Source organism: Athene noctua, chromosome Z, assembly GCF_965140245.1.
Source record: "Athene noctua chromosome Z, bAthNoc1.hap1.1, whole genome shotgun sequence".
NCBI lineage: Eukaryota > Metazoa > Chordata > Aves > Strigiformes > Strigidae > Athene > Athene noctua.
This window is the reverse complement of record NC_134077.1, coordinates 87931987-87953723: the sequence shown is the minus strand read 5'-3', so window position 1 is coordinate 87953723 and position 21737 is coordinate 87931987. Positions and strand designations below refer to the sequence as shown.

Genomic DNA, 21737 nt, shown 5'->3' with positions numbered 1-21737 from the left:
AATAGGATTAGTATGTGTTATTCAGCCTCCACATTTCAAACTTCAGTTAAGCCTAGGAGATGTACCAATGTTCATATCTTTGCCTTAAGTTGTTCCATGTTGATTCTATGAGAATAAAAGAATTAAAAATTTATTGACATCACAAGGATTCTGCCTCTACAGTCAGATATCTGAGGACAGACTGACAGTTTACAGGTTGTACTGTGGCTAATTTATCATACTGTTTAACACTGCACTGAAATCCATCCTATCCTATTTGAGAATTTTGCACATTCATTAGAAACAAATAAATATTCAACAAAAAAATGGTTACTTTAGTAAAATTGCAGAACGCATAATTTAAATAAAGCTTATTTCAATGCAAATTATGTAATACGATTAATTCTCACTGAAGACTAGGACAAAATGCTTTATGATGCAGAATCCTGTTACACTCTAAGTCAAACACTAAGAAGAAACCTGGAGTACAATTCATCATAATTACAGATGCCAAGTAGTTAATTACTGACCCAGGCTTCTTGGTCAGCTTTAACAAAATCTTTGTTATCCCTCTCCAGAAAGAAATACTAATACTAAGTACTAAATGATTTCTGAAGATTGAAAGTGTTATTAGGCTAAATTCATTTTCTTGTTTTGAGTTTTTAAGTATTTAACCATATCTTTAGATTTCTATTTATCAGGGAGAAGGACGGGGCCTCAGCCATCTTCCTCTTCTTCCTTATTTCAAGCTACTGAAGTGCATTTTCCTCTAATACACGACTGTTGCATGCCTCTGCCTGTACTAAAATGCTACCCTTGCCCTCAGGAAGGTGGTAAATAATATACACAGCTTGAAAATAACACAGATTTTCTTGACAGATATTGTTCAGTAATACAGTAAATATAAAAGATAATCGTGTTTGGATTTATGTCTGACAAATTTTATTTTCAGAACAAAAAACTTGATACTGAAAATGAAATACAAGTACTGCAGTAATCTAAAGGCCTTAGCTCATTCTTTTTCTTTTTTTTTTTAATCAAAGCGAATTAGTTTGGTTGAGTTTTCATTCTCTAAGACAATGCACCGCTTTGCACAAGCTGGAGGAGTTGGAATCAGCTAATTCCCAAACTAGAGTATTTCAGCTCCAAATGGCCAGCATTTGCTAGCATGTTATGAATAATATTTAACCAGTGGAAAGCATTCAGGGTCATCACAACCTTTGGGAATGAGACAGTTTGTATTAATTCTTTGTGCTCATTAACAACTCTTAGCCTGTCAGATTGCAGATGGCTTGGCAGGTGGATCAGAACTGTTAATGGGGAGAACAAAGAACAAAAACTGGGCACACACCAGCACAGCATTAACAGAAACCATATCTAGATTTTTTTTTTTAAAAAAAAAAAAAAAAAAAAAAAAAAGGTTATGGTGTCCTTTCATTTCTGGAAAAAAACAGAACACGTTTGGCTGAGAAAGGCTTTTTTCTTCAAACATAAAATGCAATGCACAATTCCTGAATAGCAAATTTCTGTTTTGTTAACTTTCCCTGCCCATCAGTTTACATGTTGGAGATTCCAGCAAAAGCTGCCAAAAGCAATCGCCATTGGTACTGACATTATCCTATGCAAAACTGCATCAAACCTTGGATCATCATGCTCTTTTAAATCACCAGTAGAAACCTTTGGTCCATATCAAATTATTATTGATCTTTCTCAAATGTCATGACTGAGTGATGACAGCAGGATTGCTACATTCTTAAATTAGATACTGTAAAAAAGCATAAACAGAAAATTTAAAAATAGCAGGTTATTGAGCCAGGAAGACGGAAGATGTGATCCTAATCTTCCTGGGGGAATATTTTCTAGAAGATTTAAAGTGAATTGTAAGTCGCTGATCGATGAGATTTGCTTGTGACTACTAATGTGTGTATGATGGGCATTATATACAGTTCTGGAATGTGGTGTGAATGAATAAGACAAGAAATGATAAAAGGAGCTTTGAAACTCAATACCAATAGAAGCAAGACATGATCTTCAGAAAAAAAGGAAAGCAGAGATGACGACACATGAAATGGCTTTGGAAACGGTGTACCCTTTCCACAGATTTGATTCCAGTGCTATGCTTTCGAGAGTTAAAAATTCAAAGAAACACATGCCAAGTCTTTGGCTATTTTCTCTCTGCTGCCATTCCCTGAACAGTGACACAACCAATCCCTGAGAGTCACTATCAAGAGGAATCAAGGAGATGAAAGCTAACGTTAAACAGAGGGTGGTCAGCACAAAGAACTCACCTTCACGCCCAATAACAGATCTTGAGGCTGTCTGGAAGCTAATAATTCCTGCCACATTGTCACTTGCCAGAATAACCACTGTGACAGTGTCAAAGCTGGGCAGAATCCGACTCCCGCCTTCAGTATGGACCAGGCTGACTATGATACTTTCATTATCCTCTGGTTCTGGATCATCTAAAATGGTCAGCGTGGCCTTTTTTTTTGTTTCCCCTACAAGGAGAACATATCGATACTTATGTGTGCACATGCATATCCCCTTTTGAAAAGACTTCATCATCTCCTTTTGTAGGAAATACTTACAAAACGTAAAAAAGGACATGAAGCATATATATTTATTTACCTGTCTAGAAGTTACCGACTATCATTATGAAGTTTTATTCAATTTCTATTGAAAGGTGACGTTAGGGCAATGTAATTATCAAATTATTAAAGATGCAATGTAGCCATGAACAATGCAGGCATAATTTCTGAATGTCTAGAATTCTTTATTTGCATTTTAAATTCTCTGAATTTCAAATTTAACTTAGAAAAGGGGAATATTCTCGTAAAAAAAAAAAAAAAGTTACTAAGTGTAAAAGTTCTCTGATGAATTATATACACAAGTCTGTCTACTCAATTTGAAACTATTCACTGGGCCAGGGAATACATTAAAATAGGCTGCCATTGCGTTAGTTACTCGTCTTTTGGACTATCGAATGATCATGTAAACAGCAAATGCAATCAGTTACCAGTGTCTATAATCCATTATAAATTACAACATAATCCTGTTGGCTCAGTGCATGTGTATAACCCGTGTTTTAGGACTATGAGAATATCAGTTTACAAGATACACGTATTTCTTGATATATTTTCTTTCAAAACATTTTGAAAACCGTTTTTACTAAACTTATAACCACTAATGTAATTGCATTTCAGCCTCAGAATCACTGCTGGCAACTCTCCTTTTGCGTTCAGATGATTTAGCTAGCACATAGCACACTAGAATTTTCACTACACTCTCATATATTGCTTTCAAAATAGCTGTTCAAACAACTCAGACTTTGAACAGATAAAATATATCTGTCAGTAATGTCTGCCATTGATTTGTTCATCCTGTCTTCATTTTTTTTTTTTTTAATATGCTGTTATGTTCCATTATGAAATCAATACCATCTCAGAATCTAGAAAGAGACATAATGAAAAATTAGCACTGTACTGACTGAAGGTTAACAAAAGATTGGTTAGGTCTGATTCTCATTTTTATTATCCTTGATGTAACAACTATCTTCAGCATTACTATTCCTTATTTATCTGGTTAAAGGGAATCTTTATAATGCACACTGCAGGATTTCTTTAAAAAATACTTATATATTTATTCTTTTCATCTTTTTATGTTCTGTTACCACTGCGTGTGTTCTGCAACATAGGTCTATGTGCTAATGAACTATATTCTATCGAATATGTATCCTGAGGATTCAGGGAGGTTTAATCTAAGAATAAGACATCACTTATCAAAATGTCCAGAGGATTGAGTGCTCCTCAGGTTCTTTTTGCTTTTCTTTAGTTTTATAAAACAGAAGCTAGCACAAAACTTTGCCTCACCTTCAGCGAACACCAGAATCTCACCAACGCCTACAAAATCCAAGTTTGGGGTAGCAGTTCCACCAACCACACGCCATTCCACTGTCACCTGTCCCAGGCTGCCTTCTGTCCTATGCACCATCAGCTGCACGTTGGTCTGAGGACGTTCTTCTACTTCAATATACCGACCTTTCTCTGTCGCATTGGGACTTACGCTGTAGATCTTAAACACTCCAAATGCATCTCCGTTCATCATTATGATAACTGTGGAAGTATTTGGCTGTCCTATAGTTGGTTGGTTTTTTAAGCTGGCTGAGATGTTCAGTAGTTCAACTTTTAAAAGGGATATAGTGAATTTCTCATCCAACTCTGGCAGACTGTCAGGGAGTATAGTAACTGTGAGATTTGCAAACTCTTCCCCTTCCTGCATTATGGCCCACTGTCTTGTAACAGATTCATAATCACTACCAGCAATGGCTTGTGTGCTAAAAAGAGCAGATGCACTGGTGATGTTTTTCTTGTAGGACCAGAATCCTGCAGTGTTAGTTAATGGGCTGATCTCTGATGTCAGCCAAAGGCAGAGAGGAGTCTCAGAGGCACTGGAAAATGTAAAGGCTGTACACGCTTGTTCTTTTAGGCACTGAGTTGCACAGGCATACAGTGGGTCACTTGCTGCCGACACGTTCACTCTGGTCTTGGATGGTTGGTCAGGAATTCCTTGAAGAGGAGACTCATAAAAGGCCAGGATATCCTGACCTTGCTCAATGGCAAGAGCTACGACGTCAGTCTCAGAAGTGCTGTAAAATATCTGCAGCTGACCAAACCTTCCCCCACTAAAAGACATTAAAATAAAAAGGTAATGTTAGTTGATGAAGTATGTCAAATATTCTGCATGTTTCTGGGTTAAGAATAAAAGTGAACAAAATCGACTGGCCCTTTCTGAATTGCTGAAAAGTTCCAAAGAGCTAATTAAAGCAGATTCCCTTGAAGATAGCACCAGAATAACTGAGCAGACAATTTTTTGTGGATAGCAAGTTTGATTATTTATAGCTTGAGTAGCAGCCTGTTAAGAATGCATGTTTGCAAACATTTGTTTCTAGGAATTAACTTAGTCTGGTTAAGGATAGCAAGGGAGAAAATGCCTGTGCTACCCAACCCTGTCACCTTTCCTCCTAGGCGTCCTCAGGATATTGTATTACATGCATAAAACCTGTTTTCCTTTTCTTGTTTCTTTCCATCCCACAAGGGTTGACCCATTTTGTCCTCCAGTTCAAATCACAGGGGCAAGCTGTTGGGCAGCTTTAAATTATTTGACCATTAAACAGACAAAATGAAACTTCGAGCACACTATGTACATCAGCTGTACATTACAATGTATATTACATTTAAGTACTTTATGTACAGTTCTAATAAGGAGACATCCAGTTCAAAAACAATGTATACGAAATAAGAATGTGTTGAGCTGGCAGATCAAGAACTTGATACACTTATACGAGAGGAGCATGACATTTGAAATTATAGTCAAGACAAACAAACAAACAAAAAAGATATAAATAAAGCAAACATTATACAAACCTTCGCCTGACTGTTATATTTGCAAGCAAATTTCTTTCTAGTGGCTCCTGAATTCGATATAAGGATTGATGAAAGAAAACTGTGCCATAAGGATTATCATTGGCAGGTATTATAATATTTGCCACGCCATCTAACCCAATAGCACCACCATTGGAGGCCTGAGTTAATTCTACATGGACAATCTCAAAAAGAAAAAAAAAAAAGAAAAAAGAAATAATGCAGCTAAGCAATTTTTGGTATTTCTAACAATAATCACAAGCAAAGTAAAATCTGAGCTTCTTGCACCTTCCAGCCAGAACATTCCTTGTTTTAATTTGCACACATTTCTATAACAAGTTATAACTCTTAATGCTACTCAAGAAAGATGTAACTGCTTTACTTACTTCTTCTATTTCTGGGACATCGTCAGCCAGGATTTCCAACAGCAACATCTGAATGGCTTCCCCAGGGGCAAAAGTGATATTACCCAAGGCGACCTGCAAGTCATCATCAGCAGGATGTCCGTTAATGGTAGCAACCCACTGAACAGTAACATTACCAAGTGTCCCCGCATTGCGGATTATTGGCAGGTTTACAGTTACTGATCCAAACTCAGGCTCCTCCACAGTGAATTCAGTAATCTGAAAAACTGAAGTACAGAACAGAGAGACATATTTCATTAACAATGAAACTGAAAGTAAATGCATCAGCTCCCGAAGTACATCAATTTATTACATTTGATTGCATGTACTTGCACAAGTAAATCACTTTTAATCAGGTTTAATTTTAAAAGCAAACCTTCACTATTAAGATTTTCACCTGCAGAGGAAATTAGCATGAAAATTAAGATCTCATCCAAAAAGTTTATTCCAACACGTCCATTGTTTGAGACAAACCATGAACTGTTTCTAAGCTCTTAGAAGACTTAGCATTATGAATAGTTTCATAATTATTTCCAGCAAGGAGATTCTTTAGCAGCTTTCATGTCACTTACTAAAGAAATAAATCAGCGTATTCCACCTAAAATTGTTTCAAGTAAAAGTCTTGCTCATATTAAACTTTCAGTTTTTAAGAATTAATTGATTACCCATCCAGAATTATTTATTTTTGACATTTTTTCTTTCTTTCCTCTACCTTATTCCACTGACAAAATGGAAGAAAAGGAATGATGTAGGTTACTGAAGGGAGAAAAGGGTAAGTCAAAGGAAAAGGCGGGAAAAAAAAAAAAAACACCAAAAAACCCCCAACAAGCAAAAAAGATTTCTAAAATGTCGTTACACTTTTGAAATCACCACAACTCTTCTCAAAACCTGCACAATGAAACTAATTTTGGAAAGTATACACAATTCATTTTATTGATAATAACAGGCAGAAGAAAAACTAGAGTACTTGACAGAAAATAAGAGAATGTAATTTAATTTCTCTTGATATTTTCCAGTTTCCCCAGGTTTGTACATCTGCTTTGGCTGATTATCTAGTGAAAAGAAGATATCAAGTTATATAATGCAGATTTTGGCTTAAAGCTATTGCAGAAATGAAGCCCATAAAATAGATAAAAAATTTTAAAAAGTAAATCTATCTATCTTTATTGGTAGATTCCAAAATCTTGCAATATCATACTTTTTTGTTAGAATAAAGCACCATTACTCCTTAATTACATGTTTTAATTTCGTTTGTCTTTTCTTTTACTGTCTTCATGCAGGCTGCTTTTTTGTCTTCTGAAAGTTTTCATTCAGTTGCCCAGTAACAGCTCACCCCCAATCTGCAGTAAAAACGTTAAGAAGAGAGAAAATATGCAAGCAAGACTCATTTACCAAAGGATCCAAATGGGTCATCAGAAGCCTCAATAATTATGATTGCCCTAGTCAAAGATCCAAGCAAGGCTCCTCCTGTTGTTTGATTCAGCAGCTGAACATAAAATGACTCCTCAACTTCAGGATTGATATCATTAATTATATAAATTGGCACAGCTTTACTTGTTTCTCCTTCTAGTAAGACAACATCTGATGAGGCTACACTGTAGTCCTCACCTAGATTTGTAGATGAAGAAAAACCAAACAACAAAAAATGCAGAATATTAATGCATTATGGTTCAGTGTATTGAACATCATCAGTAATACTTATCTTCTCTTCTTGCTTACACATGCATTCCTCCATATTTATGTGGTTATTTTTTTTTTCCTTTATCTTCAGATCCAGACAACACAGTCTTTTTTATTTCCACTTGTCTTTTAGACATCTGGATGGATTAAAATAAAACTCAGCTTGGCCAAAACAGAGTTTCTACTGTTAGACCAAGAGGTAGTTACAAAAGGTCCATTATTGTCTTCCATTGAGAAGGTCACGATACCAAGATGTTTCTGTCTTTGATTTCTAATTGCTGTCTGACTTTCCAAGAGATAAAAGCGAACAGAAGCACCTTTGTCAAAGTAAATTTTAGTAAAGGGCACATTTTGTGTGTGGACCTCACTTAGGCAAACTTATCTCAGAATGTCTAGATGACCAACTGTGATACATTAGACAACAGCTCTGTTTCAGAAATTAACTGAAAGCATATTCTGAACATCCATCTAGCTACACTCTTATTTGGAAAAGTCTGTTACATAAAAAGGGAACTAAAATACCAGTTCTCAGAGCATGTGCTACCCACCTATTCAATTCCGGACACAACCGAAATACAGTGGGTTTGATTTATAACTGTCTAGAGGTTATGACCCTGCACACTTCATGAGTTTGGTCCTTTCTTCATGTGTCGTCTCTATAGCAGGGACCAACTAAAGAACTTCACCTCCCATTTTTAGAAGTTCAAGTTTTCTTGGGCTTCGATTGTTTTTTGACAAACTGGTTTTACAGATGAATCTCCAGCTCTAACTTCCTCTCGAGTAAGCTCAGCTAAACAATGTGTGGTGGGTTTAAATATGTACACAGGAGTAAACAGTAGCTACATATACTGCTGTAGTATTTTAAAATTATTATTTATTTTCTTTTTTTGAAGAGGTTGTGGGCTACTAGGGAAACAAACACCCCCATTCCTTCAATCATTTCTCTTGCTACATTCCTCAGTGATAAGTCTCAAAGCTTTCTAAAAGCTGATGCATGATCTGTCCCATAGGGATGGGATTGCTATTTGTTAATCTGAGTCATTAAATATCCCACTGGTTTTGGTACTTGTTACACAATAGTGCATTCAATATACACTTTGTTTTGACTGCTCAAAGCATACAGGATGCTCTTTCCACTTGTAACATAGACGGGATACTTCTGCTATTTTGAATTCTTACCAGCTGTTGCGGTTATTGGCATAGCTTTAAATTTCACAGAAACATCTGCAAATAATCCCCCAGTTCTGGTCACGTTAATGATTGGTCCAACATAATTTTCAGCAACTCGCACAGTTGAAGCTGAAAGCTGAAGCGTTCCAAAAGCATCATCATTGGCATTTATAATTACATGAGCTATTGTCTCACCCACTAATCCAAGTCGAGGAGAATTTACAACTGAAACAAAAAGAAAACTCAGTGAGGGGGTGCCTGAGACATTTGCTGTCTACGGCTGTAGAGTTCATAGGCATACATGTGAGTTTAGTGGTTAGACACCACCATCTTTTTTAGAATTTAGAATTGGATAAAGTATAACTACAAACTGCACCAACACACTTTTAGTGTTTGAATTATATTATGGCAGAAAAATCCTGATTTTTAATAACTTATTATTCTACCCTGCTGTACAGCATACAAGACATAATTCTTCTGAAGAGGTGAGGCACTGTGAAAATATTTATTTATTTGTCCATAAGGCCAGGAGTAAGATCAATGCCATTCAGAGGAATTTCATTTTTGCATTTGCTATGACGAAATCTAAATAATGTTTCAACCTCCCAGCAGAATTATATTTGAAGTTTGCCTTAACATCAAGATTAATCTGGAGCAGGGGCAGCAGTGAGACATGCCAAGAATCTCTGAAGCACAAATCAGTCTGTAACGACCTGTATGAGAGATGAAACAAACATTCTCTACGCTAAAAAAGCAACATGCAGGTGTAATACTACACCACTTCATTTTTAAAAGACTTCTTTGGCTTTCAATGAGCAAAACTAGATTAGTTATTTCCTAATACTGAACTTTACAGAAACAGCACTAGATGAGCAGGTATTAGTGCACAAAACCAATATTGTAACGTATTTGGCCTGAAACACCTTGGACAACATGATACAAAAGGAATAAAGAAATGATCATCCATCCCTGACAACATACTGTGCTAAAGGAAATATATGCCAATAGCATAAAAGGCAGGTAACCGAGAGATTTTTTTTAACTATACAGAGCCTGCCAGAGGTAAAAAGCTTATAATTTAACTTATTGCATTTTATCCTACTAAATATAAATACTAGCCTTCTTATTTAAATTGCAGGTTTTACATATGTGAGGTACTTACTTGGCCGATCCTGTACTTTCTCGATCAAAACAATACTGCTTAGCTCCACAAAAACAGATTCTGACCTCTCAGGATCATCATCGTCCAAAATAGGCAAAGTTATTATGGCCTCACTTTGATTGGCTGTGAAGATCGTGTAACCTGTAATGGGTAAGTAATCTTTTCCCTCTATTGCTCTAACAACATCAGGTGGAAGAAACGGCGACTTTTCATCATCGCCGATAGTTCTGTACGTCACCATTACTGTACCCAGGAGACCACCACGCCTTATTATCGTCAGGGAGATATTTTTTGCTTCTTCCTCAACTTTTATTGGTCTGTTTTGCTCAGAAAACATGAAGACTCCATATGGATCATCATTAGCTAAAATAGTTAACGTTGCATTAGTATGATTTCCAAGGCGACCACTGGAGACGTTGATGATCAAAACTGAAAACACCTTATCCAATTCAGGAACTTCATCGGGAGAAACCTGTACTGTAATATTTGCTCTCGCTTGGCCAACATCAAATGTTACATTCCCATCTGTAGACATGAGGTCTTTGGTAGGATCACAGACTATCATCCAATGCAGTGTCACCTGAGATAAGGCCCCATGCGTTCTCACAACCTAAGTGAAAAATATAAAGATCTGCATATTTTTGTTCTATGAGAAAGAAAAACATAAAAGTATGAGATGGAATTAAACAAAGACATTGACATGATGGGTTAAAACTAAATTTGTGTTTTAAAAAACCAGTGTAATATTTATTATCTCAGGTTTGCTGTATTTGTTGTATCAACACGGTTATTTTAAGATAGTAGTACCTCAAATGTAAACAATAAAAGTAATTTTAAACCTGTGGTTATTATTATTATTATTGTTATTATTATTATTATTATTATTATATATTATTATTATTATTATATCATTTTAGCTTCAGTCTGAATGATATACAGTAGAAAACTCAGTATGAAACAGCAAAACAGATGTGCATGATAAAGTTGTTTCAAACCCTACAGATTCATGGCAAAAACATTGCAGAATGCCTGGTAAAAACAGAGACTGCACAGCAACAGGAGACGCAAAACTTTCTAACCTGCAGCACAATACTGCTATCTCCATCTTCAGGCTCAGTTCCGTTTACCGAGAGTGACTCAGTACCGAACTCAAACACACCATGAGCGTCATCAGAAGCCTCAATAGTCACAAGGATGTGGGATGCAATTCCCAAGCTAGCTGTTAAATGCAAGTTCCAAAAAGGGTTACTTCTTCTAGCATCTTTTCGTACGTGAAAAGAAAACGGCTACAGAAATACGTTACAAAAAATGCAAAGGAGAGCACGACTGGATATCCGTGCTGTTTTGTCTTTGTTGTTTAGAAATGCATGATAACTATTCACATGGATAAGGAACTGACTTTCACTTATGCAGTCCTGGCAGCCCTTCTATGGAACTATGTAACAAAAAAATATAATAAAATATGAATGCTTTAAGGGGGGGAACAAATTAAAGTATAGGTTTAATGAATGAAAATTTAGGATGGTGGGGAGTTATACGGTTGACTGCAGTGCAAGCAGATAGACCAGATGAATGCCGGTCTCATCCTAACATAAGCTGGAATGAAAAAGCAAGTCCAGTAAATCCTGCTACTGAAAAGATTGTCTTGGGTGAGATAACTTGCTTATCAGAGAGAGAAAGAACCTGGTACTTAAGAAAACAATTTCTAGAAAGAAGGAAAAGGGAAACAGCACTTCAAAAGAACCCAGGAAGCTCCAAAAAGCGGCTATACCACAGACTTACTCTCAGATTCAAAATTAAATCCTTTGCATTTGCAAATAAAATTAAAAAATCAGGTTGTCACGAGGGAATAAATTATTCAGTTTGGATAATGGCTGCTCATATAACACTTCTAGGTCTGTAGGGTTTAATTTGAAGTGCTACAGGATTAGGATTTTCCCTCAGATTTTATGTTATTTCTGCATCTAGTATTTTTTTAATTTTCTCAATATTAAGCTATCTTTGTTTTCTGTATGTCATGACATAAATACAAACTTAAAGAGAAGAAATTAAAAACAATCAAAACATTCCTTTAAAAAATCTAACACAGCTACTTTTCAAGAGCTTTTTTGACATGCAGGGAATCAAAATAAGATAAAACATGTATCAAAGCATACAATCAGGTTGGGTTTTTTTTAAATTATCCTCAGTTTAAAAAGTGTCATTGCTTTTTGCTCTCCAGAAAATTTGACAATTTTCAAACAAAGTTAATTTTGCAAACCATACTTCTGGAATGACTATATTGCATTTTACAAGAACATAGTTTTGATTTTATAGAAGCTGTTATTTTCTGTGTTACACTAGACATTGACTGCTGTTGAAATTATGCCTAAATTAAAATGGAAAAGAATGTTTTGACAGAACTTTATGATAAATCTAAATTAATCACCTGTAACTGCAAGTAAAATAACACTATGACAAGTCATGTCAGTATAGTAATTTACGATGGATATTACAGTTAGCAATAAAAAAATAATATTAATCAAAAATGCTTACCATGTTGATGGACAGTTGGAAAGAAGAAATCCATGTTCCCATCACCACTACCACTGCCATCATTTCTAAAGAGCTCAGCAACTTTAAGATGACAGACATACAGATATATACACATATATACATTTATAAATAAAGAGAAAGCAGAAAGTAATTTAAACATTTCTGGACAACACAAGAAGAGAGGGAAGTATCTAGGAAGGCATCAATTTTGGATATGAAAGTATAAAGGATTTCTGATAAAAGCCAGAAAAAGTATTGTGTACATCACCTCTTATTTAATTCATGACATTGGAAATAGCAATGGGAGGTCAGAAGGAAAGAAAACACATACACTTCTGTTTGCTCTTTTCTTTCTTTCCCTCTTTGTGTCCCCTCCTTGTGCTTCCCCTTTCTCGCTCCTAAATGAGGTCTGTCATGGAGAACCTGGAAATATGAATCTTAAAAAATCCCAGAGGCTAAACTCTCCCAAACTTTCTCATTCTAATATTTTCACACAAAGTGAAAACGTGCCAGAAATTTGGAAAAATCTGCAGAAAGCTTAACTGATGGAGACTTTAACCTAAGTTTTGTGCTTGCAGTGGTGTTAGAAAGGCCAAAATGAGGGTTTGTGTTAATAGGGTATCTGCCTATGAATTACCAAAGTTAGCTGTAAGTGTTTTGACAAAAAAAAAAAAAAAAGTAAATTTAACAAAACAACTATACAACCAAAAAGTCCACATGCATGAAAGGTCTGAAGTTTTTTATCAAAAGAATCACTGTGTTGCATCATAGTGCCACATTCAAGGTAGTATGATAAAACCTCCCAGAAGGCATCACCACACTTGCTTTTCTTCATTGCTTAAAAAAATAACATCAGTTAAAAAGTCACTTCATGGCTGCCAGCATTTCTAATTACCTTCTTTCATCCAACTGGCTTTACAATCTCCTTTAAATTTTTTCTCCAATGGGAACAAATTCTGTAAGGGCTGAGTGGGTTTATGTGGCAGGAGCACTGATGCTCACCATCCCTTGCGAGATTATCACCTCACACCAGGATTTCCACTGAGTGTTTTTCTTGTTCTTCCACAGTGTTACCATCTACCTCTCCAGCTCAGATAATCTCCCTAGGCCTCTCAACACCCACAGTCTATAAACTGCTGTAATCCAGCTGAATAAGTATGAGCCAATGTATCACAATTCCTCTGATCTCACTCGTGGCAGATGAAGAACCCACTTTGGCTGTTTAGGCTTAAGTATTTTATAAATTTTTAAAAATGGAAGATATGTATTTTTTACATTATTTCAATTCTCATTATTAAATGTGAAATTATGCAATGTGAAAAGTGGCAATGGTCTTTAAATGACCTAATGCATAGTAATAGCACACTTTATTTTGGATCTGGTGGTTTCCTTTCCAGCAATGATTAACAAATTATCCAAAGAACAGCTCTTTCCTAAGAAAAATCACAGCTGTCTAGGGGATGTGGAGGTGTTTGTCTTTTGAAATAACAGGGAAATTATACACCTAAGAAAGGTAAGATTGTAATGGATGAGCAGAGATCATTAAAATACAACCGATGGATTGATGTATGTGCCTTACCTCCTCCCTCTGGGTTCAACAGCTCCACTTTAAAAGTTTTTTCTAATTCAGGAATAGAATTATCAGTGATGTTAACAGTAATGTACTTGTATCTTTCTCCTGGATGAAATTCCAGCGTGCCCACAACAGCCTGCAACAATGAAAGGCCTTCATATTTTTGTTCAAGTCTAATGTTTTCATCCATATGAAAAAATAAATGGAACCTTGATTTTGTTTGCCTTTGTCAAAACATCTACTTTACTTAAGCTTTTAAAACATCTGATCAATCTTTGTTATGAAAAAAAGGAGTCTCAGTTTACAGAATTATGAGCATCTCCATCTATATATTTCTGCACAAAGTTAGACAAGCCAACACCGACACATACAGGTTATTTTGTTGAACATGTACAAATCCTAGCATGTACAAACATAATCTTAACGTGTACATGCACCAGTATGCTCATATAAAGTTTGATATACTCGACAAAAATAGCAAATATCCCTTCTTGCTGAATTGACAATTCTCTTAAGAAAAAATCAAAAATCAAAACAAGAGGCTTTTCCTAGGAAATACAACATGCTGCAAAGAAAGGAGGTAAAAGTCACATAATGTTTGGTTTTTTGTTTGTTTGGCTTTTTTTTAAGTGAGTATTACACATTCACTTTTCACATCATCATATAAATAAGTGTTTCTGTGAAAAGAATCACAGCTGGGCTAAAATACTCAAGCTGAAGGCTATCTCCAGGACAAATAACTCCTAAAACCTAAAATAATTAAATCCTAAAATAAATACACATTTTGGCACTGGCCATACCTGATAGTCTTTAGGACTGGAAGCTGTAAGCGGTACTGTTCTATATTCCACCAGAACTGTTCCAAGAAGGCCTTGTGCACGCACTACCAGCAATCTGATGTGTCCAACTTCTTCTTTGGTTGTAACATGTGGCACAGCAGAGGCTGGCAGAATCATTTCATCACCTGGCTGAGGAGGTGGCCCCACCGAGAACTGTAGTAGACCTGGCAAACAAGAGGTACTATTTACATGGCTTCTTGCACCAAATTTGAATTATGATCATGAATTGAAACCAACTTATTTATTATATTTACATTTAACATTTCTGAAATTAAGAAACAATTACTGATATGCCCTTAGGACACAATCATGCTATTTCCAGGGATGTGCCGTGTACCTGATATCAGTCCTGATAAAGCCACAGCAAAATAATAAATAAAGCCCTTGCCAAAAGAGTCTCAGTGTCATAGTATTGGGCACTTATTGGTTTAACAAGCATGCAGAAATGTCTCTCTTCATCAGGAATTCTGATCTGAGCAAAATTTGCAGAGGATCAACTACATGCAACGTTTATCTGCTCTCATTGCCTGTTTGGTCAGGGCAGCAATGATGCCTTTTTGTAGTATTCTCAAAAATAAGTAACTCAGCTTTCACTCTTGTAAAAAATTATGAATTAATGTTAAGCTAGATAAATACTTGGCATTGCTTCCTCATCTATCAAGGCTAAGCGAAGTTTTTATCTGTTGAGCTAGAACTATACAATTATCTGCAACAAGACAGTATCATCTCCATCACTGTTACCATATGGGTGGTCACTGGCTTTGATGCTGATATCAGTAGTTTCCTTTTCTGGATCTATACTCGCTCCACTGGTAGGAGTTGAACCTAGTTTTCCATCTCCAGACACTGCAGAGACTAATGTCACACGGAAATACTCATTTAGCTCCGGAATGTCATCATCAATAACATGCAAATTTAAGACCTAGAGGAGGACCAAATCATGGAGAAATCAAAGCGTGCAACATACATCACTTATGAGTTTCACGACCCTGCTTAACTCATCGAATTCTTTGATTAGTCAGTCAGCTGTATCTGCTGTGTAGTTTTGAAAATGATGTAGACAACATTCTTACTTTCCACGTAAGTTAACCTAACTTCTAGGAGAACATTTTATGGTTTGAATATGCGTTTCAAAAACAACTTTACCAAGCTATCAGAGAAGGAAAGCATATTTTTTTAAGTGCTTCAAATTACATAAACACATAACCAAGCAAGCAATTATTATCTACTTTAACATAAGCATAGTTTAAATTGTGTATACTGAAAATGAAACATCCGATAGATTTCAAAATCCTGAACAAATTGTGCATCCGAAGAGACACTACAGTGATCAATCCAATTTAGAGACCAAGTAAAGCAAGCTTTTTAAGCCCTTTGACACCTGATTTTGCAGATCATACTATTCATTAACGTAACGGGCTCTGCACAGGCTAACATGTTCACCTCAGACAACTACAGCTTTCTATATATTGTGATACAATTAGACAAACATATAGAAGAAAAAGGTTTAAGTAGCTGATTGTATTTACAGGCGTGGGAATGAGTAGTTTACAAGAATCAGTGGAAAGTCTCTCAGGCTATCTCCCCTGATGAGCAGCTGCTCCCAGTCTGTTTCTTAGGGCCATGCCCATTAACTCCTCCATAAGTAGACAATAAATTGGACCACGTAACAAGGGAGAAAGAGTGAATACCAGCCCGTTTCTGCCATTAGATAGAAAAAGGCACACGCCTCATCCATGCTGCCAGACTAGAAAAGCTTTGGAAATATTTGCTTTATATGCAGCGCAGTACTGTGATTCAATGGAGAATTAAAGCTGAATGAACAGTGACATAAAGAAACTGTTTTCAGATATCACAAGCTTTTGCCAAGGTCTCATCACCTGCACTGTTTAACTGGGACCAGATGCGCAGTTTTCTAATGGAGCCACTGGGATCCTTTGAAAGGTGTCAGTGGGTTTCAGTCGGTTCATACTGACTTAAGCAGAGTCATAAAAGTGAAATTGAGCGCAGAATTTCCTACTAACAATTCACCCTTGCTATTTTATGAACACTAATAGAAAACATGCATTAACATTCTACAATACTCTGGTCCCACAATTCTTCAAATAAATGTTAAATTCCTGTACTGTGGGTCAGGATTGAATTCACAGAAACAAATTAAGCAAAAGGAACAGAACGTGGCCAACAGCAGTTGCAAGGCACTTGATTACAGCAGTGAACTTTATTGCTGTCTATTTAATTGATGTAGAGATAAGTTTGAGTTTCAACACCTGATCATTTTCTGATCTCAAAAGTAGCTGGATCTTTTATTTCAGCCCAGGACCGTCCACGCTTCAAGAATACATGTAGATATACATACATCTAATATATACATATATGTAAACATATTTCATATATGCTGTGCATTCGAGCATATGTGTTCACATGGTGACGCCTGAACCAACATACACACAGATCTACAAGCATCTATCATAACTCTTATTAGTTGTCAGGGATGCAAAAAAACTTGCAAAATTTAACAAAACCATGTGAAGAAGGAAACTCTCTCTATTATGAAACCAGTCAAGCACCGTCAGAAGGTGTTTTCCAGCAGGTTTGCAAAGGACAGGATGAATAGTTAATGGGAAGGTAGGGTTTACCTCTGATCTCTGCCAAGGAAGGAATGTGATAGTGCCACTGCTGTTAGAAAAATCGGTAACAGAGTAATTAATGCCAGTGGAATCAACCTGTGAGATAATGTAATTTATATACACATAGTCTAGGGCTCCCCTTGTACGCTCCACGACACAGGATATAGTGGAACCCTCATCAGCGGTCTGGAAGAAAGCAAGAAATTGTTAAGTTTGTTATTGTCAAAGTAAAACAAAGCAATAAATGCAAAATATGAAATTCTATAATGCTAGTCAAATGTTCAGGTAAAAAATTGCTGTCATGTTACTTTCAACATTTTTGGTCAGAAACTGAAACTGTACTTGATGGTGGTCAGAACAATCTTAGTGGAATTTGCAACATCTTCCAGTACTTCATTGTGGACTGTAAAGGTAAGACAATAACTACACCCTGTTTGTTTTGGACACAATCTCTTCACCCAAACTACGTGCCAAAAGAGAGAATCAATATGCTTGAAATGTGCATGTCAAAAGCAACTGAAACTATTATATTAATGTCAATGATTTTCATTCTCATTAGCAATAATCTAAAGAAAGATTTGGATTCCCCCTTTCCCCAACTAGAAACACTATGGGGAAAAAACAAAAGAAAAACAACATTAAAATTAATCTATACTATCATCATTCAGGAAAAAACGTAAAATTTTCTGTGCTACAGTCCTCTTTACAATTCTGTCTTCACAGAGAACATAATTTCAGCAGCGACATTTTCACATATTTGGAACAAAGAAGGTATTGATACTGACCATATATTCTAGAAAATTATGATCGTAGAACTAAATCAGATAATGATTTTTTATTGGAAAATTGCCAGAAAGGCTAAAGCTATCTTAAGCTTTGGATAAATTTCAGAGCTGCTGTATAACACGGAGCAAATACTGCATGTGCCTTCAGCTGCTCACTAGAGAGACATGCACACAAAGCAATTAAACTGCTGATAAAAGAGTGCTGTGTATCTGTACCATCACTGAGAGCTCTGATACTTCCCTGGCAAAATGGACATAAGATAAGTGCAAAACAATTAACATGCCATATAAATTTTTAATTTTGCTTCATGGTTGGTTGATGATCTGTGGCATCACGGTATTATCAGTGGCATTTGAAACTGAAGGAATCTATTATCGTAGCATATGGCAGGCATGCAGAAAGCAAACTGAACCAAATTGAAACCCAGTATCACTCAGGCAAGATGGTTACTTTCAAACACATCACAAGCACTTTGGTTAGAAAGAATGTAATTTAAAGGTCATGAGAGCTCTCAGATTGGAATGTATTCTGATTTTTTTTTTTTTCCAAAATAATGCAATACCAAGAGATATAATGTCCTCCTTCCTCATAATTGATTAAAGAAGTAAAAATTAACTGCATTTATTTCAATCTTCCCCAAAAAAGTAGCAAGTTTATATATTGCATATATGGTGGCTACTACCAAATAATCATTCAATGTTGAAAATAAAAAAAAAAAAGCCACTCAATCCAGTAGCAACCAAATTAACACCAAACATATGCAATTTATACCATATGACAACAAATGATTGTGGAAAAATAAATCACATCTTGCCATTGCACGACCTGAAGTAAAATTCTTTCAAATACATCATGTAACACAGAAAAATAAAAAAAAAAAAATCTTTGCAATAATTGATTCTCAAAAAAAAAAATTAAATCATATTTTAATTGACAACCCAATCTCAGATGTGACAGAAGAAAAAGAAAAAATGTTCCTCTAGAAAAAATTAAGCCTTAGTCTTTAGTTTAAGTAATAAAATAAATTTTCTTAACAAAAATAATTTGGGGGCATTTTTAAAACGTCAGTGAGCCTGAGCCTGTATTAACAGAATTTACACATTTCCAAATTCTAGGAAAACTTTGCTTAACCACAGCAACTAACGGTGTGAAATCAAGGCCCTATGCAGGTCAATTCGTCTTGCCATTAGCTTCTCTGTGTCCAAAACTTCACCTAAAATCTTCCTTATGAACACCTTACCTCAGGAATACATGCTCCAGTGAAGCCAAATAAACCGTTAGCATTATCACTTTTCTGTATTCTTAATCTTGCTGTGGTATTTTCTTGTGAAATTCGAGCTCCACCACGCACAGAAACGAGCTTTAGGATGAACAACTCCTCTCCTTCTTCCTCTTTGTCATCCTTCGCAGACACAATGAATGATTTATTGGTCTCTCCTTGCCAATACTCCAAATACCCAGAGACAGGGTGGACATCACTCTTCGCGGGAGTTGCGTGGAGTTCATAGATCTCTGCTCGTGTCAATTTACGCTCATAAAGCCTTACATCCTGCATTAGCCCTGTGTACCTACTGCTGCCATTGACTCCTGCTCCAATTCTCACTATTCCTGGACCTGAGAAGGAAATTATAATTTTCCTCATGTTATTGCATTTCTTCAAAGTAATAAATCTGCAGCTGAATAGCTGTAATTGTTAAAAATCAATGCTAAAATGTTTATTATCCCTGGATTAGGAATCATATTGATCTTGAAACGCAAAACAGGAGGTTCCTTGAGACTCGTGTCAATGTTACAGGTAGATCATCACAGGTCGAACAACTCCATCCTAGGCTCTTCAGGTTTTTCATCCAACTAGTCCTACCAACACATTGTCACCATCCCTTAATTTAATGAGATTGGGAAATTTCTCTCTTTCTATCAGAGACTTGCAGAGCACAACGCCAGCCCCTCTTGACTTTTGTCTTGCCAAACAGACCCCATTTTATCTCTCTCTGCTGGGACAGTGGCTCCATTCTGATGATACTCATCATCACTGCATCAGCCCTTCTGGACATGCTTTTCCCCAATACACTAGGAATATGGATTTCAGAAAGGTACACCAGATTGCAAACGCTTTCTACAACAGCATTAATATTTCTCTGTCTCCAAACAATTATCCTACTCAGCAGATCATGGGATCACAACCGCCTTTCACCCAAATACACTAAGCCGGTAGCTCATACTCATTCCTATCGTGCTAAAACACATAGATATCTCTTCTTTCCAGCTGTTTTCTGGGTTTGGAAGAAACTGTGCTCTTGAATGCATTGGCATACATAGGACACTGAGTGTCAGTTCTAAAGAAAAGCAACCACAGCAGCTGATAATGGTCTCAGGGCACAAGGCGGAGGATGGTGAGAAAAACTGGGCTACTCTGCTCACCACTGTGCAGCATCCAACGTTAAATGGAGAGAGATTAAACCCTTACCTTGTATTTGTAGTATCTCCAGACAGAGCACATGCCATCTTCACTAATACAGAAAATTTACAACGACTCAGACATATCCTTCTAGCAACAAAAGCATTTTTGCATTTCACACATCTTTGTTTTAGAAACTGAGGGGGAAAAATTACTTTCTCGGCTACAGCACTGCAAGTCCGATGGAAATTATTAATTGCAGAGGCACTACTTTGTTACAGAGGGCAAAGGCTTTTCTCAGACTTCAACCACTGGAAATTTACAGGCAGAAATAAAATACTACACTATACAATTAACAAAGTCTTCTCTCTAATCTCACTCTATGTTCGTGTACATATATGCATATAGATGAATATGTATTTAACATCGCTGTATGTTTTTTAATTGCCTTTCTTTGATTACAGAAAAGGAGACTGTATTCAAGAATTTGATAATTATTCACTGCCTATACCCACCAAAGAAAACATGTGAAACTGAAGGCGAGGGGAAGAAAAGAAAAAGGATGGAGATGATCTCCAAGAAAAAAAAAAAAAAAATGCATGTGGAACAATGGGAAACTGCAAAAGAAAGAGTAAATATAAATGTACTCTGACCACATAATATCTTTCTAAAGGAATTGTTCTGATATTTCTCTGGGCACTGCTGTGCAGGTTCAGAGTGAATGTCCATAATGGTTACTTGTGGCTAAAATGACATCTGGGACTATGCAGTTAGATAAACTGAAGTACACTTGCGAGTGTTCCTTGGAACACTATTAAACTTATAGGAATAATTTTCATATACCATGTAAATACATACTTAAGTAAATCTACACCCTGATAAAACTCTATTGCTTACAAGATACTGGCTTTGTTTTAATATAATACACAATTAGAAACAAAATCATTATTGCATTTTGTTTCAGAAACTGAGAGGAAAATAGTCCTTTCTAAGCTACAGTGCTGTAAATCTGAAGGAAATTATTAACTGCAACATATATAATGGTATGTATACACGATAAGCATACTTCTATAAATGTAATTTTAAAATATTATTTTCAAATTATTGCAATCCAAGCTCTGTTACAGTTCTGAATTTTTTTGAACATTCACAGCTCTAATT

General features: G+C 36.1%; 1 protein-coding gene across 8 annotated transcripts in view; it reads right to left on the bottom strand.

Annotated features, from left to right (window-relative positions):
• ADGRV1 (adhesion G protein-coupled receptor V1) overlaps nucleotides 1–21737 on the bottom strand; it is a 308947-nt gene that overhangs the window by 223011 nt on the left and 64199 nt on the right. For all 8 annotated transcript variants that reach the window (XM_074932928.1, XM_074932935.1, XM_074932934.1 and 5 more), the window contains 14 exons: nucleotides 19419–19792; nucleotides 17402–17578; nucleotides 15504–15684; nucleotides 14724–14926; nucleotides 13930–14059; nucleotides 12351–12431; nucleotides 10895–11034; nucleotides 9816–10425; nucleotides 8663–8878; nucleotides 7196–7411; nucleotides 5786–6030; nucleotides 5403–5584; nucleotides 3849–4660; nucleotides 2268–2477 (listed from right to left, as the gene is read on the bottom strand). In XM_074932928.1, the coding sequence (XP_074789029.1) occupies nucleotides 2268–2477; nucleotides 3849–4660; nucleotides 5403–5584; nucleotides 5786–6030; nucleotides 7196–7411; nucleotides 8663–8878; nucleotides 9816–10425; nucleotides 10895–11034; nucleotides 12351–12431; nucleotides 13930–14059; nucleotides 14724–14926; nucleotides 15504–15684; nucleotides 17402–17578; nucleotides 19419–19792 (3777 nt within the window). The remainder of the gene's footprint in view (nucleotides 1–2267; nucleotides 2478–3848; nucleotides 4661–5402; nucleotides 5585–5785; nucleotides 6031–7195; nucleotides 7412–8662; nucleotides 8879–9815; nucleotides 10426–10894; nucleotides 11035–12350; nucleotides 12432–13929; nucleotides 14060–14723; nucleotides 14927–15503; nucleotides 15685–17401; nucleotides 17579–19418; nucleotides 19793–21737) is intronic.